Source organism: Lepisma saccharinum, chromosome 10 (genome assembly GCF_977018435.1).
Source record: "Lepisma saccharinum chromosome 10, izLepSacc3.1, whole genome shotgun sequence".
NCBI classification, from domain to species: Eukaryota; Metazoa; Arthropoda; class Insecta; order Zygentoma; family Lepismatidae; genus Lepisma; species Lepisma saccharinum.
In genome coordinates this window covers 55,433,163-55,458,849 of record NC_139238.1, presented here as the reverse complement: position 1 = coordinate 55,458,849, position 25,687 = coordinate 55,433,163, and the positions used below count along the sequence as shown (strand labels likewise).

Below are 25,687 nucleotides of genomic sequence, written 5' to 3'. Positions count from 1 at the left end.
TTATTTTGACATTGAACCAATTTTGGAACATATTCCTAGCATATTTTGACTAGAGCTGTGCGTTTCTTGCACGAAAATAAATCGTTTTACGTGTGCACAGAGCCCTTACCAGACATGGCGTCGATGGCCATTTTGTAGATAACGCATGGTCTGTGACGTGTACTAGTACCGTCTCCCGTAAAATTCAACACACGCGAGATAGCTATCTCATAAACAACTTTGCTTAAACGTTGTAAACACGATCTTCGAGAATTTTCTTTCTCTCAAAGTCACTTAAGATAATTAATTTCCTCACCTGGTGTGTCGGGAACGACGAGTCCAGTAAGCACGAGTCCACTCTTACCTCTCTCCTCCCGAGAGCTCCATTCCTTTCCAACACTTATTTTTGCGATGTGCTTTCACTTCATGCTATTAACTGCCGTTTTTTCCTAACTGCCGATGTAAGATTTCTCCCTAAAGCACGGAAACGATTCTCATTTTCTCCACTGTAGTGACATTGCTTTGTTCACTCCATGTTTTTTCTTCCGGAAGTCCTTCTCCACCGCTGCACACCCCTATCGATCACTGTTCGTCATATTTGCAGAGCACATTTGTCTTTATCAAACAACAATTTTTTATGATTTAAATACCACACGATAACAGATATGTATATGCGTTAAAGAACCCAGTGTAATGCTCAATAAGATAAACTTTTTGCTGATAATTAACCAAAGGCATCTAGACCAAAACGCTGTATATTTTATGATTTTGCGCCATAACAGCGAATTGCCCATGCGTGCAGTGACCGACACATCAAAATGTCCTTGTGCATAAGGAAACCGCGAGAAAATCGGGTCTCAAACAAAGGAATTTACAATTCAACTGCGCACAACGGTCAGAGCCATCTAGCGATTCTTCGCGTAACTATTAAAGCAACAAAGTTTTCATATTGCATAGGCATTCCACCTATCGTGAATTCTTTGCACTAGACGAGTTCATCGTCTTTGGACATGAGTTGGGCTATTTTACCCCAGCAAAACACACACGAAACTTAAGTTTCCCGTATACCTTATGACAGTTCGTCATAAATGGCGCCCAACATAGGGCTGAACCCTCACATAATACTTTTGTTACAATACTAAAGTTAGACTTTCATCACATAAACATTCATGTTCTACATATCCACTAATATACATATTTAATATATACAGACATATTACTTAATTGTTTACAATATAAAACATCCCGGATCACCAACTCTGGTGACTACATCATACTCCAGAAAGAAGGAATCCCGCATGTGTTTTGGCGTCTTGTAGAACATAGTGGCTTGTATATTTTTGGTTGGAGCAGGAAACAAATGAATGCCTAGGCCCACCGCAACATTATACTTACTTGACTATTAGCCCGCCGCAAGCATAACCTAACTTGACCTTTACCGCATCATACCTGCCCCCACCCTCAAACTCAACAACACCCCCATGGAACTACCTAAACAACTCCTAATTCGCTTCTGGATTCATTCTATCTGAGCTAATCACTATTTAAAGGCGTAGTAAGAGTCTTGTGTGCTACTACCCTAATGAGCTGCAGTTGGTATTTTCTTTGACCTGACCACAACAACGATGCAAATAGTGGTGTTCCAAATATTTGTGAGATGAATACCCTTGAGCAATCTATCATAGAAAATGTCTTATCTTATTTTGGAGCAATCAGGAAGATTTCAGGCTCATCTCGCATGCTAGTACGCCGCAGAAATTTCACCTACTTGGTCAACTCGCCCGCCGCAGGCTCAATCTCACTTTACCCATACGAGAAATTTTAACCTTGCTCTTCCCCTACCCCCTCCTTATTTGCACTGTTCTTAACTAAAACGTCCGATTTACAGCTAAACCCCATCGTCTGTAGCATTTCATCCACACCTTCCAAATTCAAATCTAGTAATCTTTTCACCCACATTTTTACCTTGTCCTCTGAACATTTCCAAACTTTACAATTTTCTATCGACTGGTGATCCAATTTTTCTCCTGTCACACAATCTATCAATGAAAGCGTGGAATCTTCACTGTTCTTAACACAATATCTACATTCAAAATAGATCCCATAAAACTCAAAATTTGGTGTGTCAGATAGCCAGAAATATGTTTTTCTTACAAACACAATTGTTAGGACAAACTCAGCAACGATAAATGCAACTGTGCAAGGAGAATTCACTGAAGCCAGAAGCTACATCAAACAGATGACGTCAACAGCCCCGTAAATACATGGCGCGCAATCACTACCACCAAATGTACCACTAACATTTTTGTTATTACTACTGGAACCGAACCAGGATACTCGCCCTGAGTAAACCAAAGATACGTTTTATGTCTTATAATTTCACGCTGCTATGCAAGATTAATTGAAATTAATTTGTTCCCTCTTGAATACTGGTTACCATCGGGTGGCATATCTCAGATACCCCCTACCATCACCATGTCATGTATACAGAGAAATCAAACCTATTGAATGTCGTTACTTCAACTCTCCAAAATACAGACTCCAGACGAACTTGTGTCAGGACTAAGCCGACACTAATGGCAAATGTCCCCTCGACACCCTATCGTTCTCACATTTTCTATGTGTAGAGACGTATTTTCCCAAGGACGAACAAATACAACATCCAGTGTCCCTGATGTTCCCTTGTGTATCTTTAGAACGCCAATCAACACGATTCTACCCGAGAAATTCGCACAAAATTTTACAATGAAACTTGCATGCACATATAACAACAAATTCAAAATAATACTGCCCACTTAAAAGCTGTTGGCTCCAAAATGATAGTGAGGCTGCTTGACTTGTTAAATGCTCCCATTTCAAATTTCCCGCAACAGACTGTCCATCAGATATTTTCCCTGGGCTATAAACTTGACACTAGACCCCAACTGAACTGACGTTTCAAAATAAACAAAAGTTACTATTCAAATGATAATTAAATTCAAATTTATTTTAAACTTCCCAAAGATACATACGTTAATAAATCCGTCAAACTAAATATATTATCTTTAATATTTACATTTTTTACAAAGCGAAGTTACTTTCACTGATTAAAGAGTGATGATCGCTCCGATGATCTCAACAGGCTTCATCTTTGAGCAATCATACTCAACCATATGCATCCCATGCCATTTTCTTCTGACATGAGTGCGATGCCAGATCATTCTAACCCTGTACCAAAGAGACAAAGCCAAGAGAAGACAAATACTCAAAATTTCCCCCAAAACTTTTGTGCTGGTACTTTTCCGAGGAGACCTTTTTGTTCTTCTCTTCCTAATATGGCTTGGATGGAGAGACACTCTTCCTCCAGCAACAGTTCGACTGACCACCGAAGTTTTCTTGGGAAGTGAGTCAGTAGGTGACTTCATTTTAACTCTGATGCGCCTCCCATATCTGACTGAATAACCAGTGCCTAATTTCATGAAAGAAACGACACATGCCCTACTGGCAATTCTTTTGGGCATAAGAACACGCATAGGACCACACCTAATGCAACTTCTGGGTTCGATTACTGAATTCCTCACAACAGTCTGCAATGGATAACCAACGACTGGTATGACTACTTTGTGTACCGAATGATCTTGAACTATGAACACTAATGGCAAGTCAATACTATTCTCCCCAACAGACACCACAGACAGGATAGATTTGTTCTGAGATGATACTGTATTTGAGTGTAGACACTGAGAATCCACCTTACTTTCCGGACACCCTGTATCAACGTGCACCGTGTGGACACACTTACTCAACGAAGATGAACCTAGAGAACAACTTTGTTTACAACCAACACCCAGCAAAGGAATTTGCAAGCTCGGTTTTGGGAAAGATGCATCTTTTGTGCAAAAGCCGACAGAGAAAGACTCGTCTCTGTTACCCGACACCCCAAAAGACCACTCCTCGCTTATCAAATATTTTCCTTTATTACCCTTGTGGTGTTCTTGCTCTAACGTTCTGTTTCGGTTCATTTCGCTGGTACTCTGTGCATCACTTTCTGACCAGGAAGTCAGAGTGCCTGTGCAGTGGTCATGTTCGACCGAATGTGAAGTACACATGCAATTGGTGACAGCAGAAGAAGTTACAACACCATTCATCAGTTCAACTTTACTCCCTGACAAATCAAACTCCTTCGTCAAAGACTCATGCCCTTTTTCTACCAACTCAGCCCTGTACTGAGAGACCGACAACGTGAGATCATTTAGACCTTCACTTGTCTTTATAACATCTTGCTGCAGCTCTAATATGCATTTACTGGTGCCCTCTAGATCAGACTGCAGTTTACCCACTACCTTACTCGTATGAGCTGCGAGTTCAGTTTTGAGTGACTCAGTGCATTCCTTGTTCCTTTCCTCACTCTGTTTAATGAAGGCGAACAAGGAATCTAATGTAACCGGTTCCTGCTCCGTTGCCATTATTAATATTAGCTTTGACAACAGCAATTAACCAACTTGAAACCCAACAAAAAATTCAATAACACGACCCCTCTGCACTTGAGTCCTCGTAATCTTGCGACGGACTAAATACAATCAGATTAAATTTATTAGATTGAACCCAACAACTACGACTCAATAACTGAGTCTCAACGATCCTGAAACGTTGAATATGTCATTGGTTTGAATTATTTATTTTGATACATTTTGCCTAGTAACGCTGGTGACGCGTGCAGATCGCTGGAGATTAAAATTTTATACCTTCGGATTTCAAATAATTTACAACTAACAATAACCCCCTTTCATAGCAACAGCATTAACCCAAATTACACATGTGAAATTCCCCCTTTCTGAAATAGAAGAATTAATCATTTAAACATTTTCATAAACATCAAATACAAATGGAAGAAAATGTTTTAGCACGTAAATATGAACACCAGAAACAGTAAACTTGTTTATTGTTTTCAATTTAACACATATTACCTGCGTATGTATGCATCGACAATTTGTCCTTATTAAGTTAAGAGACATAAAATAAAGACTGTCGATATTTAAACGAAAATTTACCCATCAAAGTCATTTAACATGCACCATTAATACCATATAAGGAATTACAAAAGTCCTAATTACCTTTTATTTTGACATTGAACCAATTTTGGAACATATTCCTAGCATATTTTGACTAGAGCTGTGCGTTTCTTGCACGAAAATAAATCGTTTTACGTGTGCACAGAGCCCTTACCAGACATGGCGTCGATGGCCATTTTGTAGATAACGCATGGTCTGTGACGTGTACTAGTACCGTCTCCCGTAAAATTCAACACACGCGAGATAGCTATCTCATAAACAACTTTGCTTAAACGTTGTAAACACGATCTTCGAGAATTTTCTTTCTCTCAAAGTCACTTAAGATAATTAATTTCCTCACCTGGTGTGTCGGGAACGACGAGTCCAGTAAGCACGAGTCCACTCTTACCTCTCTCCTCCCGAGAGCTCCATTCCTTTCCAACACTTATTTTTGCGATGTGCTTTCACTTCATGCTATTAACTGCCGTTTTGTCCTAACTGCCGATGTAAGATTTCTCCCTGAAGCACGGAAACGATTCTCATTTTCTCCACTGTAGTGACATTGCTTTGTTCACTCCATGTTTTTTCTTCCGGAAGTCCTTCTCCACCGCTGCACACCCCTATCGATCACTGTTCGTCATATTTGCAGAGCACATTTGTCTTTATCAAACAACAATTTTTTATGATTTAAATACCACACGATAACAGATATGTATATGCGTTAAAGAACCCAGTGTAATGCTCAATAAGATAAACTTTTTGCTGATAATTAACCAAAGGCATCTAGACCAAAACGCTGTATATTTTATGATTTTGCGCCATAACAGCGAATTGCCCATGCGTGCAGTGACCGACACATCAAAATGTCCTTGTGCATAAGGAAACCGCGAGAAAATCGGGTCTCAAACAAAGGAATTTACAATTCAACTGCGCACAACGGTCAGAGCCATCTAGCGATTCTTCGCGTAACTATTAAAGCAACAAAGTTTTCATATTGCATAGGCATTCCACCTATCGTGAATTCTTTGCACTAGACGAGTTCATCGTCTTTGGACATGAGTTGGGCTATTTTACCCCAGCAAAACACACACGAAACTTAAGTTTCCCGTATACCTTATGACAGTTCGTCATATTACTTTATTTGCCTTTTGATTTTAGCAACTCACTGCTGCCATTAACAAAATGTTGTCGATTGGTTGATTGATGTTCTAATAATCTTTGTAACGGTCCAAGTATAACAAAGTATATGGCCAGTTTTTGCCCTGTGTCTTGTTTTCAGGCTGGTTCAATAGATGTCACTTTATATACATATGTGTTTGTGTGGTGGGGTTATTTTTTTTCATAACTCGTGAGATTATTGTATGCTTGTATATGAAGTGAATTTCAATCATGTTTGTGCTATCGAGTTAAATAATTTTGAAGAAGATAATGTCACAATATAATCATTACACTTAAACCTAGAGTTGGAAGTGGTCAGAAAAAAAATGGCTTTTTTGAAGAGAAAAAACGTTTTTTCCCCACGGCTTTTTTGGTTTGGCTTTTTTCACAAAAAGTGTCTCAAATCAATGAAAATACAGGAGTTGGCAGTATTTTTCCTATTCCATGGTTTTCGTTTATCCCCTACTGTAAAATATTCAGCTAGAATATGTACAGGGTAGGGTTCTTTGTAGTAGTTGTGGTGTCTAGTGTGTTTGTGTTTGTCTTGTGTAGTAGTAGTGGTGTGCTTGTATGTGGGTTTGTCTTGCGTAGTAGTTGTGCTGTCTAGTGTGGTTGGGATTGTCTTGTGTAGTAGTTGTGCTGTCTAGTGTGTTTGTGTTTATCTTGTGTAGTAGTTATGCTGTCTAATGTGTTTCTGTTTGTCTTGTGTAGTATCTGTGGTATGTATGTATGTGTCTTGTGTTGTAGTTGTGCTGTCCAGTATGTTTGGCTAGTAGTTTTGCTGTCTAGTATGTTTGGCTTGTCTTGCGTAGTAGTTGTGCTGTCTAATTTGTTTGTGTTTGTCTTGTGTAGTAGTTGTGGTGTGTAGTTTGTTTGTGTTTATATTGTGTAGTAGTTGTGGTGTGTTTGTGTTTATATTGTGTTATAGTTGTGATGTGCTTGTGTGTGTCTTGTGTAGTAGTTGTGCTGTCTAATGTGTTTGTGTTCGTCTTGTGTAGTAATTGGGCTGTCTAATGTGTTTGTGTTTGTCTTGTGTAGTAGTTACTCCATTCATATTGGGGGTTAGGCGTAGAGCTGACAACTCTGCACTGTAAAAAGACATGTCAAGAAACAGCAATATAAGGCCATGGATGTTCCCAAGGTAAAATATTCCGGAGGTAAAATAGTCCCCCGTTCGGATCTCCGGGTGGGGACTACTTTGGGAGGTCCATGGACTAAGGATAAGATCTACGTTAGGAATAAGGATATTAAATTAGGCACCTGGAATGTTCTGAGCCTTTACCGGTCTGGGGCATTTCAGTGTACAGTTAATGAGATACATTATATACATTATATACATTTATACAGTTAAGTATAAATTAGATGTAGTAGCTGTCCAGGAAGTTAGGTGGCCAGGAGAAGGGAATTGTAAAACTAAAAATTATACTTTTTTCTATGGTGGTACTGAAAATCATAATTTTGGAACAGGCTTTTTCATAAATAATAGAATTATCTCGGCTCTTAAAACAGTAGAATTTATTAATGATAGGTAATCATATGCAGTTTTACAGGGTAGGAGGTGTAAAATTATTTTAATAAACATACATGCACCAACGGAAGATAAAGATGATAATACTATAGATAATTTTTATACAGAGTTAGAACAGGTTTTTGATAAATTTTCTCAGTATGATATGAAAATTCTGTTAGGTGACTGTAATGCACAGATTGGCAAAGAAGAGACATTTAAACCCACGATTGGTAAGGAAAGTCTTCATGAATTAAGGAATGATAATGGTATAAGATTGATTACTTTTGCAACCTCAAAGAATTTAATTGTGAAAAGTACCACTTTTAAACATAAAGATATCCATAAATATACCTGGTCATCCCCAGATGTTAAAACTCATAATCAGATAGATCATATTCTCATTGATAAGAGAAGGCATACTAGTATAATTGACGTTCGTACACATAGAGGTGCTGACTGTGTCAGTGACCATTATTTAGTAATTGATAAATTAAGAGAAAGACTCGCAGTGATAAATCATAAGCAACAAAATCTAAAAGTTATAAAATTTGTTACAGGAAAGTTTACTGATGAAAGAATTAAGAAAGACTACCAAATTAAACTGTCAAATAGATTTGATGTTTTGCAGGATTTAAATGATGATAAAAACATAAATGAAACAGACGTAAATAAGAATTGGGAGCACATAGGTAATGCAATAGAATCAGCAGCTAAAGAATGTATAGGATACCATAAACCGAGAAAAAGAAAGCCATGGTTTGATAATGAATGTCATATACTCATAGAAATAAGAAATCAGGCTAGACTTAGGTGGTTAAATAACTCTGATGATACAAATCTAAATCATTATAATAGAATGAACCGAGAAGTTAACCGCACGTTTAGAACTAAAAAAAGAGATTACTTGAAAAGCAAAATTAACGAAATTGAAACAAACAGCAAAAATAAAAATATCAGAGATTTATATAAAGGTGTAAATGAGTTTAGAAAGGTGTGGCAACCTAAAGTAAACTTGATAAAAGATAAAGACGGTGATTTTCTAGCTGACCCAAGCGATATTCTAAATAGATGGAAGAACTACTTTAATGACCTTTTAAATGTCCATGTAGGAGATAAATCAGAAGTAAATGAAGTCTACACAGCAGAACCTTTAGTTCCAGAACCTAACTTGACTGAAGTTAAAGATGCTATTAAAAGGCTAAAGAATAACAAAGCACCTGGCATTGATTTAATACCAGCTGAGTTAATTAAATATGGTGGAAGTTCATTAATATGTCAAATTCATAAATTAATTTGTTTAAAATATGGAATAAAGAAGAAATCCTTCAACAGTGGAAAGAATCCATAATTGTTCCTGTGTTTAAAAAAGGTGATAAAATGAACTGCAATAATTACTTTGGAATTACTCTACTCTCAACAACATATAAAATATTATCTAACATTCTCTTAACAAGATTAACGCCATATGCTAATGAAATTATAGGTGATTATCAATGTGGATTGAAACGTAACAGATCAACTACAGATCAAATTTTTCACATCAGACAGACACTTGAAAAAAAGTGGGAATATAATCAAAATGTCCATCAGCTATTCATTGATTTCAAAAAAGCATATGATTCAGTCAAAAGAGATAAATTATATAATATATTAGTAGAGTTTGGAATACCTAAGAAGCTTGTTAGTATGATAAAAATATGCACCAGTGAAACAGAAAGTAAAATTCGTGTGGGTATTAACATATCTGACAAATTTACAATTCATGATGGGTTAAAACAAGGAGATGCATTATCTCCATTGGTCTTTAATTTTGACTTAGAATATGCTGTTACGAAGGTAAAAGAAACTAAAGAAGGACTAAAATTAAATGACGTGACTCAGTTGTTAGCATATGCAGATGATGTAGTCTTACTGGGGGATGATGTGAATACAATTAAAAATAATGCTAAAATATTTTTCAAAACTGCTAAAAAGATAGCTTGGAAGTTAACAAAGAGAAAACTAAATATATGCTTACAGGCCGAAACCAAGTGTTAGGTAAGAATCAAAATCTAATTATTGATAACAACTCGTTTGAACCAGTTTCCAAATTCAAATACTTAGGAGTAATATTAACAAATGAAAATTATACTAAAGAGGAAATAAAAGCAGGCTTAATTCAGGAAATGCATGTCTTCTCGTTTAATATCTAAGAAACTAAAAGTTAAAATATACCTACAAAACAGTAATTTTGCCTGTAGTATTATATGGATGTGAAACTTGGTCCCTTACATTGAAAGAGGAACATAAATTGAGAGTATTTGAAAATAAGATCCTTAGGAAAATCTTTGGACCTAAAAGGGATGAGGAGACAGGTGAGTGGAGAAGGTTACATAATTTAGAACTACATAATTTGTATTCATGTCCAGATATTATTATAATAATTAAATCAAGAAGACTTAGGTGTTCAGGCCATGTGGCACGAATGGGAGAGGAAAGAAGAGTTTACAGGATTCTTGTTGGGAAACCTGATGGTAAGAGACCTGTAGGAAGGCCAAGACGAAGATGGAGGGACAACGTTGAGATGGTCCTAAGGGAAATCGGTAGGGATGGAAAAGAGTATATAGATCTTGCTTAAGATGGGGAGAGATGGAAGGCCTGTGTTGCTGCAGCCATGAACCTTCGGGTTTAAGAAAGCTAGAGAGTTAGTTAGTTAATGAATTAATGGAAAACTTGTGGTTCCCTACTTATTATCTAAAATTACTCGAAAGACTCGTCACTATGCATTCAGAAATAACTGCTCTGCAATTTATGTCATTTCCCATTTTAAAAATAATAAGTATTTAATTTTCTTATATCCCAAAACAATCATAATTCGTTGGAGTCTAATGACCTTTTATTGTTAAAATAACATGTGTAATTTTGGAACTAACCTGGGTTTTATTGTAAGTAGTAATTTGTATTGTAATCCCTTTAAATTTTGAATTCCTTCATTTTAACGTAAATTGGTCATTTTAGTATGTTTATCATGTAGTGCACATATTTTTTTATTGTGCATATGTTATTAATTTATTGTAATAATCTACTGTATAGGGCTTGTATGCTTTTTTTCATCATTAAAATCCAATACTTAAATAAATAAATAAATGTACTAAACTTCAACTTATGGCTAATTAGCAAAAGAAAGTATCAATTTACCGTAACACATGGCAGTACTAACGCACCCATAGCGTGCTATTGTCTCTAGTATCATAGCTGTCGCTAGATGTCCTTCTCCTCGTCCGCCATATTCCTTGGGGACTATCAGTCCTAGAAGACCCAAGTCTGCCAGAGCATCCAGGCTTTCCCGTGGGAACTTGCTGTACTTATCGTAATATGCCTGCAACAAAGATGAAATCTGCATAAGTAGCAGTTTCACGTTACTAATATTAGAGTAATCCTTAGAGCCGGCCACATGAACTTTCGGTCTGTTTGTTGTTAACATGGCGCGTAGTGATTCATTGACGATCTCCAGTTAAGAGTACAGCATGGAACTTACGGCGACAGCGTTGCCGTCTGTGTAGTAAACACACGCAGAAACCAAAGTTAGTGAACTCCTTTACTGTTTAATAGAGATCAAAAATTCCACGACAAATCAATAGCCTAAGATCCATTAATTTGGAAAGAAAATAAGAGGAAATTGCAATCAACATGTACGGATTTACGCTGCTACAAAATTCTCATTCCAAGAGACCAGTCTGTTCATTGCCTTGTTACAGTTGGGTCATTACGTGTCAAATCAATCAATGGTCTTGTAGTAATGTGCCCCCGATTCTCTTCTTTAATCGGGCCCTTGATTACTTCCTCTCATTCATCCAATCTCTGTCTTTCCACACTCCTACCTGGGAGTCTCGAGAGCAGATTAACAGCAACGCCAGAACACATACGACATTTATATCTGTCCGTACCGTATGTTCGTTTACTTGTAAAGTGGATAAACTACTTGTAATTGGCAGCACTTTAGCTCAGGGAGTTAATTCATCATAGTAGTAGTGGTAAATACGGTGGGATAAACTCACAAAAGGAAGAGCTCTTCTCTAGCAGATTTGCTTATACTTAAAACAAGCTCAACATGTTCATATGAGTGTTTTGCTCTAGTGTAAGTACCCTGCCTAATCCAAGATTTTTGTAAAAATGCCCTCATGGATTCCATGTGAAAGGAAGAGTTCCCTCAGATTGATTTGCACATACTTACAAAAGTTGCATCAGCCAGATTTTTGTCCATAAATTTGTCAAAAATTGATATATTTTTGGCCACACCAGAAATTAAGCATACATACACATACATATTTACTTCCTGTTTAAGTTTAATTGGATACCAGCCTAAACTTGCTTATCTAATATTAAAACAATGCAATATGCAGAGAATTGCTCCGTGACACTCTCAACATATTATATGTTTGCATGTTTCTCCTCTGTGTCAGTGTGTACAATTCCCGAGACGGTAGTATTGATTTTTGCTTTGCATGTTTCTCCTCAGCGCCAGTACTTACAGAAATTCCCGAGTATTGCATCAGCTAGTATTGTGAGAGTGATTGAGGAGAACAGATGTGTTGCTCATACTTACTGGTTTAAATATTCATATTGAACAATATAAAATCTGATATTTGTTGTAATCCACTCATATTTAGTCAAGCTTATATTTGCCCCAGCCTGTTATACATAACAAGGTTATTACTATTCAAGATAAGCATAAAGATTAGATTTAAAACCCAGGAAATTTTATATAAATACCAAAGCCAAAAATATTAAGTGTATACACACACACATACACACACACACACAAAAATCACACAGCTGAACCCAACTGATTCAGTATAAAGTTTTGAATTGAAACCCAGGAAATTGTATATAATAAACAACAGCAAAAATGCCAAATCAAAAATATTGTAATCAGTGCAATAAAAATATATTTAGCTCTAATTGGGCCAGACACCAAAAGATTTGTAACCCAGACAAATACAGAACTCCCACAAAAATTTGCCCCAAATGCAATAGAAAATACAGCATGCAATACTTCACATATACACATAAAGATACTTGCTCTGCACAGTCATCAACACAACCATCTACATCTGGTCTGAAAAGAAGGCACGAAGCACCTCTTAATGCCAGAGCAGCAAAGCAGCCACGCTATGAACCTATCCGTAGCAGTTTTAAAGGCCAATTAAGGGATCACCTGTTTGAATCAGAGCCAAGATGTGGCATTGAGAATTTTTTGAACAGTATAAATTCTGATCTGCAGGCAATTCTTAATGCACAAAATGGCTCTTATAAGCTCTCGCTCAAATTGTTTGTACAATATAAGAAGCCAAATGGCACAAAATTTACACAGCCCCACATAACAGAAACTGTACCGGTATATTCAAATGCAAATTCGGACAAAATAATAAGCAGCTTGATAAATCAACTGAATATTAAACACTCTGAATTTGCAGCAAAAGAGTCTGGATGGAGCCTATGCGGTTCTTCACACAAGTTATATGTTCATATTTCTGAATTCAGCCCATTACAAGGATCTACATATTTGCCATTACCTGCCAATATCAAAAACAGAAGAGCCGTGGTCAATATAGAAAATACCGACCAGAAATGCTTTTTGTGGTGTATATTAGCTGCTTTGTATCCAGTTTCAAGGAATCTTCAGAGAATAACTTATTACAAACAACATGAACATGATTTTGATGAGGCAATGGAGGGTTTAGAATATCCAATGTCTGTTCAGAATATTGATAAATTTGAAAAAAAGGCCAGGCATATCAATGGCAAACAATTATCTATTAATGTATTTACTTGTTCCACTGGCCGTGGCAATTGCTTGATAGATCCTCTCAGAATCAGTACAATTGATGATGAATCTGCAATTCCGATTGATCTGCTCTTAATTGAAGGGGATGATACATACCATTACACTCTGATACATAATCTTCAAGCTTTAGTGAGAATGCAACTAGACAAATATAAAAAAATATTTAAGTTGTGCAGAAGATGTTTAACTGTATTTGATGGTCAAAAAATGGTGAAAGGGGTTCGTGAAGAGAGTGCAGAAATTGCCAAAAACAAGTTAATTGAGCATCTGAAATACTGTGGCAATCATAAACCTGTTCATATGGTGATGCCCAATCCAAGTGAAAATTGCAAATTCAAAAAGTTTGAAGCCTTGTTGGAACACCCAGCATATATTGTCTGTGATTTCGAATCGAACCTCAAACCTCTTGCATTCTGCAATCCAGATCCTGAAGAATCTTCAGCTACACCATACCAGCTACATGAACCTTCCAGTTTTTGTTATGTAGTTGTACAGGATGGTGTAGCTAGTGAGCCACACTTATACATGGGACCAAATGCCATCAAAGAATTTGCACATAGAATAGAAAATGTGTGCCGTGACATAGCATCTAACATCTTATTAAAATCAAAGCCTATGTTGCCTTTAACAGAGGAACAGATTGAAGATTTCAACAATGCAGAAAAATGCCCGGTATGTGATTGTGAATTTTCAGATACAAATATCAAGGTTCATCACCATTCTCATACAGATGGTCGATATAAACAGGCCCTGTGTAATAGCTGTAATATTAAGATCAAGAGACCAAGATTTATCCCCATATTTTGCCATGGAGCATCCAATTATGATTTCCATCATCTGATCAGGTACGAGGGGTTTGACAAACAGAATTTAAATATTTTAGCTGAAAATGATGAGAAATATATATCTATTAGCAAGATAATTAAAGTTAGTGGTGTTCCTATTCACATAAGATTTCTTGATTCTTACAGATTTTTATCTGCTAGCCTGGCCACACTGACCACTCAATTATCTGATGATCAATTGAAAATCACACGTGCTTCGTTTCCAAATCAGGACCTGAAATTAATTAGGCGGAAGGGTGTATATCCATATGACTATGTTACAGATTTTTCTAAATTTGATGAGTGTTCTCTGCCACCACAACAAGCATTTTACAGCAAAATCAGAGGATCTGGAATCACTGATGAGGATTATCACCATGCCCAATTGATGTGGAACAATTTAAAATGCAAGACATTTGGTGATTATCACATGGCATATTTAAAACTTGATACGACCCTCTTAGCTGATGTAATGCAGGTATTCAGAAAATCTTCCATGCAAAATTATAGACTGGATCCAATATATTTTTTCAGTGCCCCAGGTCTAGCATGGGCCGCAACGTTTTTGAACACCAAAAAGCAATTGGATCTAATCCAAGATCAAGATATGTATCTGTTTATGGAGAAATGTATAAGAGGAGGGATGGTGCAATGTTCTCAGAGATATGCCAGAGCAAATAACAAGCATATTATGCTGCCTGATTATGATCCAGCACGGTCATCAAATTATATAGTGTATGTAGATGCAAACAGCCTCTATGGTCACGCCATGATGAAAAAACTGCCATATGCAGGGCTTGAATGGGTTGAAAATTTCAATATTAAAGATCTTAAGAATTTTGATGACAGTGATTATGGTCTCTTCTTAGAGGTTGATCTGACAATTCCTGATGATTTGCACAATAAATTTTCTGATCTGCCCCCAATTCCCGAGGTTCAGTGCTCACCTGGCTCTAAACAGAAGAAGCTCATGATGACTCTGGAGCCGAAACAAGGATATGTCATATATTACAAAAACCTCCAGTTCCTGATGAAACATGGTGTCCAAGTAACCAAAGTTAGCAAAGTCTTAAGGTTCAGGCACTCAGAATGGTTGAAACCATATATTGATACAAATACAGAGCTTCGAACATCTGCAAAGAGCCAATTTGATAAGGGCTTGTTTAAATTGATGGTGAATTCTGTGTATGGCAAAAATATTGAAAATGTCAGGAAACATACCGATGTTAAAATAATTACTGACCCCAGCCTGAGCAAAAAATTGGTTGCAAAGCCTAATTTCAATTACAGAAGAATTTATGATGAGTACATGGCACTTTTCAACATGAAGAAAACAAAGATCAAATTTGATAAACCTATTTATGAAGGGGCTGTGATATTGGAATCGTCCAAATTACATATGTTAACATTGTATTATGATGTGTTGAAACCTTTTTATGGTGATCGTGTAAAATTATTGTACATGGACACGGATAGTTTTATTCTTGATATTCAAACAGAAGATGTTTATCAAGATATGTCACAGCCTGAATTGTTTCAATATTTTGATACCAGTGAACATACAAAGATTCAACACCACCACAACAAAAAGGTGCCTGGCAAGTTAAAAGATGAGACACTTGGTGATGTTATTGTGAAATTTGTTGGGTTAAGTGCCAAGGTGTACACTTTTGAAACATGTAGTGGCGCTGTTACCAAAAAGGCTAAGGGCGTTGGCAAAGTAACTGTGGAAAAAGATCTTGAATTTGAAGATTATGAAAATTGCATCAAATCCCAGAATTCAATCAGAACATCAGAAAATAGAATTCAGAGTGAGGATCATTTGTTGACTTCAAATATTGTAAGAAAAGTGGCTCTGGACCCACATGATGACAAGAGATGCATTTTATCATGTGGCATACATACTTTACCATGGGGGCATTGTGATTTGAAAAATGGAAATCAATGCCCAATTACAGAGCATGATTTGAAATAAATAAACATGCCTATGAACTTATTTGGGTTCAAAAAACAGGCTATTATGGACCTGCCAACACCACAACCCTCTTCTGATATGCTGTCTAAACTGAGTGGCTTGTTAATTATTCATCTGAACAGCATATTTACAGATAATGATGATGAAACAGGTAAAACATTGTACATATTTAACAATAATTTAAATCATTACCAATTACCTGTAGGTGGGCAATTGCAATTTATTACAACCCCTGAGGGTGATGTCAAGATTTCAGTAGGGAGAAATATTTATAGAATTAAGCACTCAAACATGATTTCTGGCACTGTTTATACTGTTTCTGCTGGTGACTGCTTATATATTGAGGTCCCTGGGTCATATGACAAGCTTATACCCTTTTTTATAGAATTAAGAATCAGATACTCTATAATAAATAACCATTAAAAGAAAATGCCTAATGATATATTTGGCCATACAAGACATGAAGATCACAGTGATGAGATTCTGATGCTTGATGTCAGAGTCAAGAAATTAAGAAGTGATTTACAAGCTTTACAAACCACACTCAATGCCAGTCTTCAATTAGAAATTACAAATTTGCAATCACAATGCATGGACCCTCTTCTTAAAATTGATTCTGAACTCAAAGTGCTGCTTCAGAAATATACTGATTTGGCCACATTGGATAATTTTCAAAGTTTAGAAGAAGCTGTAGCAGCTCTTCAAGCCAAATTTAAGACCCAGGCCACCAATTCTGAGCAATTGAAACAGCAATTGGAAGAGCAAATAAATAATGTCCAGGCACAGCTCCAAACAATTGTTAAAAGCATAAAATCACAAGAAGATTTTGATCTAGTGATTTCCACTCTAAAGGAACAGATTCAATCACTCCAAATACCTAATCTGGATCCTCTGCACAATGCCATAGCCGAGGTTAAAGAAAAAATTGAGACACTTGAAAATTTTATGAACAACTTGCCATCTTCTGATGCTTTGAATGCAATAACTCGGAGTGTTGCAAGCATCAAGCTGCAACTTGAAACATATGAAGATTTTGGAAAAATTCAAAGTACCATAACCCATCTTGAAGGTACCATAGCAGCAGTGCAAAATGATTTGGCAAATGTACAAGAAACTCGCCTGCCCGGTATTGTAGACACACTTGTCAGTGTCCAGGAACAGATCACAAAGCTTGAAAACCTCAACACTGAATCTGAACTATCTCATTTTCATCACTTGATAGATGATATTCAAACAAAACTTGAAATTTTACAACAATCCACACCCACTCAGGCAGATATAGCCCTGCTCCAAAATGCTATGCAAAATGTGGCTGATGCTTCTGAATTAAACAATGTGAAATTGGCACTTGAATTTTTGCAAAATACAGTATCAAATCTTCCTACATCACAGGAACTTAAAAATATAAAAAGGGCAGTGAATCGCATATTGAAATCAGAAGATATCAAGAATATCCAGACAGAGATCAAACATCTCACTCAGACAGTGGCCACTCTACCAACAAATCAACATATTAATGAACTGCATGCCCTGTTTGAGGATATCAGAAGACAGGTCCATGATCTTACTGCTCAAAATTCAAAATTGGCAGTTGTTGAAAATTTGCAACAAATTGTAGCTAATATCAAGCAACAGCTAGGGACCATGGAATCCAATCAAGCAAATGCCCTGTCTGTTTTTGCCACCCAGCTTCAAGAGATTGTGCAACAATACAAGAAACTTATTGTGGACATAAAAATCAAGCCAGGCTATGATGATGTTGTTAGGACCATCAATGAGCACCTTGAATCTGTAACAAGCAGATTGCTTACAGCAGAAAAAGAAATAACAGGCATAATCGAGAATCCAAAACATACAGTAATTCTTGAATTGTACAGCATCCCCAACAAAGAATATGATTCACCATTTACACCAGGTGGCAAAATATATATGCTGTCCCCTGCACAATTTTATTACCAGTTTTTTGTTGGGGGCACACTGAGACCAATCAAGATCAAATATTGGCATCAGCCACAGGCACACCACTACCCTACCTTATCAATAACAAATGCTGAGAACAAAGTAAAAATCACCAGTGTAGAGTTAGAGGATTTTACAGATCCCAATACATTAGAAACAGCCTATACTGAAGATGATGGCACTCTGGAATTTAAAATACAAATAGGGGACAAATTATATTTAGAAAATCCTGCAGTATCAGCTGCTGAACACCCCATAGTTGCAATATTCTTGTTTTCATATTATGTCTAGACAAATTATTGTTGATGAATTACACAGACAAGCCAGGCATAATTTTAAGAGACTGCCAGTAGTCACAAAAGGCATAGATGATTTATGGCAGAGCGACTTGATTGAGTTGTCAAGTGGACAGTTGAAAAACTTAGACAAAATCAACAAGGGCTACAAGTATCTACTCACTGTAATAGATACATTTTCAAAATTTGCCTGGGCTGTGCCACTCAAATCCAAGACTGGAAAATGTGTTACAGAAGCCATCAGGACAATCATCAATCAGAGTGGAAGATCACCGCGCTATTTGCAAACAGATAATGGCAAAGAATTTTATAATTCAGTGTTCCAACAATTTATTAAAAGCCAGGCAATAAAACATTATTCGAGTTAGAGTGATCTCAAAGCCTCAATTGTAGAGAGATTCAACAGAACCTTAAAAAATCTTATGTATAAACAATTTACCCTCCAAGGTAATTATAAATGGCTTAATATTCTTCCAGAACTTCTACATAAATATAACAACTCGGTCCATTCCACAATCAACATGAAACCCTCTGAAGTAACTTCATCTGATGAGCAAAAATTGATCAGGACTGTTTATTATCCTAGATACCAGCCAACAACAAGAAGGGCCAAATACAGGGTGGGTGATCAAGTAAGAATCAGTAAATATAAGCACTTATTCAAAAGAGGCTTTACAAGAAACTGGAGCACAGAATTATTTACAGTGGTTCAAGTTAAACCCGGGACCCTTAACACATATATAATAAAGGATCACCGAGGAGAAATTCTCAAAGGCAGGTTCTATGAACAAGAGCTCAGCAAAACTAAACAGCCTGACACATATCTCATAGAAAAAATCATCCGCAGAAAAGGCAACAAGTTATTTGTCAAATGGCTGGGTCATCCGGAAAACAGCTGAATCGATGCAAAGAAAATAATAATATGAGCACCTGGGATGTTATAAAAAGGCTGCCAGAACCTGAACAACAGAATAAGAGAAATGGCAAGTTGCTGCCTGAAAATATTAGATGTCTTATTGTTGGGCCATCTGCTTGTGGTAAAACTACACTAATGGTTGATAATTTTTTATTGGCCCCCAACTGGTTAGACTGGAAAAACAGGCACTTGTATGTCTTCTCTAAGAGCTTGGAACAATTAAAATATCAGCAGCTGATGAAGCTATATGATGGACTGGATATTGCCACTTTTGAACCAGATGTTAAGCCACTTCACGAATGTCTCGATAATTCTGTTGTTGTGTTTGATGACGTTATACTGGATAATCAAAACAAGGTTAGAAATTTCTTTACACAGGGCCGACACAAAAACATTGATTGCTTCTACCTGGCACAGACTTTTTCAAAAATACCCAAGCAACTGATCCGAGACAACAGCAATTTTATATGTGTGTTTCATCAAGATCATACCAACCTCAAACACATACATGATGAATATGTAGGTGGGGACTTGAGCTACAATGATTTTTCTAAATTTTGCAGCAGGTGCTGGAACCAGGACAGTTATGGGTTTGTCACAATTGATATGACAAGAACACCTAATACTGGTAAATACAGAAATAAAATCAACAATTTTCTAGACATTGAGACGTATATAAATAAACATGAAAAGGCCAATCATTGATGATCTTAAGTTAAGAGATTATCTTGTAAAAAGATTTAAGGGATGGAAATCAGAGAACCGAGGAATCTATGAAAAACACAAACAAACAGAACAGCCTGTAATTGATGCTATTAATAATTTAGGTAAGAATATCAAAACTGTTACAGAGCAAAATCAAGATTTGATCACAGAGCTTGTGCCTGTAGCTGCTAGGAACATATTAGATTATCCATTCACCCCACTTTCCAGTATTCATACACCTAGTCCTATTGCTCCTAGAAGAATTGAAGCTACTCAGGATCCTATTGAATTGGGTCTTCTTGCTCAAAAATATTTAACCACACCTAAAGACAACAAAGATGAGGTGTTTGGCTTATATGCTGACACAGAGCTTGATGGCAGCATCATACATAGAATTGGCAATTTCAGAGTAACATTTATGGGAGATGATCTCATTGTTTATTCAGAATCTCGTCTCGGAGAAAAAGGTGCTTTTGTTAAGTATCCCGGCACACCTGGGTTGTGGGAACTGATGACTAGGAAAAGGCCTGGCAGCTATACAGATCAAGATTATGAATATTACAAAGAAATATTAATAAAATCAGATGCTCTATACCAGAACAATGATCCCACACAAAAAAGAGTCAAGTCTAGCAGTGGAGCAAAATACAATAATTTAATCAAGCCCATATGGTCACAGATCAAGACTGGCAGTGGAATCAAACAATACAACACCCTGCCTAAAGAATTTGTCTGGGTTGATGATGTCAGGAAACTTGTAGATAGGTTATTGGTGATAGCTGGTGAGGAAAATGCTGGGAACCACAATTTTTACAATGAAAAGGTTGGAATTATGGACATGATAAGCACAAAATTGTCTAATTTTATAGTGAATGACACTAAGGGGATTGGATATCTTATAAAAATTATTAATACTCTACCCCCTAAATTTTGGAATATTTCTGAGGGTCGGGGCCTGGTTAATGACATTATAAACAAGCTGCCATTTGAACTACACATTCCAGGCTATCAGTATTGTGGTCCAGGCACAAAACTGGATCATAGATTAAACAGAGGTGATCCTGGTGTAAATCCCCTAGATGCTGCTTGCAGAGACCATGACATAGCATACAACACACATACTGATCTTGACAAGAGACATGTTGCAGACAAGAAATTAGAAGAAGCTGCATTTGGTAGATTTGTAAGCAAAGATGCTTCTTTAAATGAAAAAATAGCAGCATTGGGAACCACCATAGCTATGAGCACCAAACAAAAACTGGGGTGGGGGCTGTGAACATGTATATAATAAACCTACAATGAAGGCCAAGGGTGTTATGTATCAAATACCTTATGCAGGTCTCAAATCTCTTGGGCCTATTGATAGTCTCTTGACCAAAAAGCAGCGCAAGAAAAAAAGCTCTTGTCTTGCAAAGGGACATGGTATGAAATTGTTGCTTAGTACCCCCCAATTAAAAAAATTACAGCAATCCAGGAAAAAATCACATGTGGGTGGATTTATATTTACTATCCCTGCCATCTTAGCTGCTCTCGGGGCTGTTGGGAGCTTGGCCGGGGGATCAGCTGCTATAGCAAAAACAGTAATAGATGCCAAAAAAAATAAGGCAGAATTAGATGAGCAGAGGCGCCATAATCTGGCCATAGAGAAACAAGGCAAAGGTGTTAAGATAGCCATGAATAAGTTTAAAAAAACAAGAGCCGCTTACAAACCAAGATATTGAAGCTTTAATCAAGCCACTGGGCATCAAACATTTTAGAGGTGTGTACATGTCTGATTCTTTACCAGAACAACCACTCAACAAAGAGTGTGGCATTGTTAATTTGGATGAGTACAAAAATCAGGGCACTCACTGGATTTGTTATCTCAAATATTTAAACAATGAGGCATTTGTGTTTGATTCATTTGGAGGTGTTCCACCTGAAAATTTAGTACAATATCTAAAATCAGCTAATCTTTATTACAATAATGCCCGTGTTCAAAACTTCAAAGATGTTAATTGTGGACATTTGTGTTTATCTGTTCTCAGATATATGTCTCAAATAAATAAACCATCAATTGAAGATTTTCAAAAAGCCTTGTGGTATTTGAAACATCATGGGGGTATTCCATCTCACCAGCCAAAATTCAATATTGAAACTCAAATTGCATGATGACATAGTGTATCCCAAAACAATAGCTCTCAGAGCATTTTACGGCATGTACCTGATCCCTAATATTACACACCACAACAACAAAATTGCAGTAGGGGATCAAAAAATTGTCATCACTCCAGGGCAATATAATCTGTCCACTCTAAATGCTCAATTACCCAGAGGTGTAGTGTTAAGTCAAAATTCTGTCACTCACAGAGTAGAGATTGTATCTGCTACAGAGACAGTGGATCTGGGTACTATAGGAGAGCTGTTAGGCTTTGAGAACAACACAAAACTTGAAGCAGGCATCAAACACACTGCTATGAATATACCTAAATTCTTAGCCATAGAGACTCTGAATATTCACTGTAATGTGGCTGAGGGTATGATCACCAAATCAAATGGCATAGGCACTCACAAACAAACTGGCATCATTGCAACATTCAAACCTAACTCCGAATTCATGGAGCCAATCATCTACAATCCATCCCCAACATTATATTTTCCTGTGTGCCATAATAGAATAGATAACATTGAGTTGATGGTCACTAATGAAAAAGAAGAATTAGTTGATTTTGCTGGAGCCACAACAACTGCAATCATAGAGATTAACATTTAAATAAAAATACATACAATGGAAAATATTGAGAGTTATGAGCTACAATCATTCCCTCCAAACAGGAGGACATTTGCAAATTTAAATCAACCCAACACAGAAATTGAGGTTGATCTTGATGTAGGGGATGGCTTTATACACCCCCACAGAGCAGATCTATACATCAAATTTGATGTTGTAAAGCTCGATGGAACAGATTATCCGGCAAATTCAAATATAAGATTGGTGGACAATTTTGTGCCGCATCTGTTCTCTGAAATTGAGATCAGAAAACATGGTGTTGTTATAAACAGAATAGATTATCCCGGCATTACCTCCACAGCTTTGGCCACATTAAAATTATCCAAAACCGAGGCTTCTTACTACAAAATAGGCGGATTTGAGGCTGGTGAGAAAATATTATCCAAGAGCCACACAGTGCTGTTCCCCATGCGCCTGTTGCCAGGATTCTTCTCGGATTACAAAGATATTATGTGGAAGGGCGGGTTAAGAATCACATTTAGAAGAGCTGCCAATGATAATAATGCTTTGATGAGGTACAGTACATTAAACTCTACAGGGGAAGCTCTGCCTAATACCTTACCTGATGCAGGCAAGTGCATTATTCAGACTATGGAGCTAAGAATCCCGGTTGTTGAATATGAGGCCAGTTATGCTCTTAAATACAAAGCTGATATCCTAAAAAATCCACAGATTCCTCTGCAATTTTACACATATCAATCTGTACAGAAGCCTGCATCTGGTACTTATTATGAATTTGATGCTACAAATTCATTCTCTAGTATTCAATATGACATGCCTGATTTTGTGGTGGTACTGTTTCAGACTGGAAGACACAACAATCAGGAAAAAAATTCAAGTAGATTTGATAACTGCAACATCAAGAACATATATCTTAAAAATGGCAGAAATGAGGTCTTTCCTAGAGAAAATTACAATTTAGACATGTCCAAGGATGATTTCCTCAAATTATATGAAGCTTTTTCGGCTTTCAAAAGGGTCACTATTGGCAATACTGACATGTACTACACACCAGATGAATTCAAGACACGGAGACCCATGTTTGTAATCAACACTTCAAAAAGAAAACAAGTTGTGGTGAATGACAGGACAAACATTAAAATTATCTGTGAATTCCATGAGGCATTACCTGAAGACACCATATGTAGTGTTATTCTCATAGGTGAAAAATCATATGTTTATGATGTAAGAAATGAGCGGGTCACGGAGCAATTCTAGAAGATATTTGCTTCTATTATGCTGTTATACAACACACAAACCTCAACTGTATTATCAGCTAGCAGTGAATATCTTATGTGTGGGCAGTTGTATGTATTTCAATCTTATATCAGGACTCGAACCCAAAGCCCCTGATTACAATGCCACAATATTAACACTTCTCAATATGGAATATGCCCACATTTTACTGGGTTCTGAGACCCTTATACAGACAAAATTGGATTTTGAACTGCCATAATATTTTCTAAGTCTTTGCCTAGGCTCATATTATCAGAATAGAATTGCTTTCAGCATGAAGGGGGGCAGTTCATTGCCACTGTGTGAAAATATGTATTTTTATCTCAATAATCTTTGTTACACTTTTACATGTCGCACAGAAAGATTAATGGCCCCTTCAGTGAATCGTACAGAAAAATCATTAATGCTCCCTTCTAGCGTGTAGATTTTATCTCTTGCGTGCCGGCAGGACATGGAGGCAAAACATTAGTCTTTTGATAGATTAATATCAATTCATGCATTTCCGAGCTATAATTGCTTACCCCAAGCAATAGAATTGATCAGAACTATGGACAATATGCCAAAACAATTATAACAGCAGTTAGTGGCTGATCTGGTGATCTCCAATATAATATAATTTTGTTCTTTTATGCTGTTGTACAACACTTTTTACCAGGTTTCAGATCTGGGGGCCATCAACTAGCAGTAATTATTCTCAAAATCTCACGTATGGAATGCCACATGTATTTCAATCTTACACATTTTATCAGGACTCGAACCCAAAGCCTCTTGTTTACAAGACAACAATATTAACATTTTGCCATCTGGGGAGGCTTCACATTCAATACTACCGTCTCGGAAATTGTACACACTAGCACAGAGGGGAAACATGCAAACATATAATATGTTGAGAGTATCACGGAGCAATTCTAGGGGAGCTCTGCATATTAATATTAGATAAGCAAATTGAACCTGGTATCCAATTAAACTTAAACAGGAAGTAAATATGTATGTGTATGTATGCTTAATTTCTGGTGTGGCCAAAAATATATCAATTTTTGACAAATTTATGGACAAAAATCTGGCTGATGCAACTTTTGTAAGTATGTGCAAATCAATCTGAGGGAACTCTTCCTTTCACATGGAATCCATGAGGGCATTTTTACAAAAATCTTGGATTAGGCAGGGTACTTACACTAGAGCAAAACACTCATATGAACATGTTGAGCTTGTTTTAAGTATAAGCAAATCTGCTAGAGAAGAGCTCTTCCTTTTGTGAGTTTATCCCACCGTATTTACCACTACTGCATTATCTTGCAGAATTGCATTCGTTAATATATTAATATAGGCTATGCTGTTTCTAATTGGTACATATTTACAAAGTGTTTCCATAGGTGCATTGATCATACCGAAAATATGTTCTTAAATCAACAAATATCATGCTGAATATCATGAAGCTGGATTGTGCTGCCACCTAGAAGCACTTTTAGAAACTACTCTATACTATTTTTAGCTATCAAACA

The 25,687-nt window shown here is 36.8% G+C and overlaps 1 protein-coding gene across 1 annotated transcript in view; it reads right to left on the bottom strand.

Annotated features, from left to right (window-relative positions):
- LOC145993915 (uncharacterized) overlaps window positions 1–25,687 on the bottom strand; it is a 132,954-nt gene that overhangs the window by 69,118 nt on the left and 38,149 nt on the right. Inside the window, exon 3 of the mRNA XM_083129832.1 lies at window positions 10,855–11,035. Within this exon, the coding sequence (XP_082985958.1) occupies window positions 10,855–11,035 (181 nt within the window). The remainder of the gene's footprint in view (window positions 1–10,854; window positions 11,036–25,687) is intronic.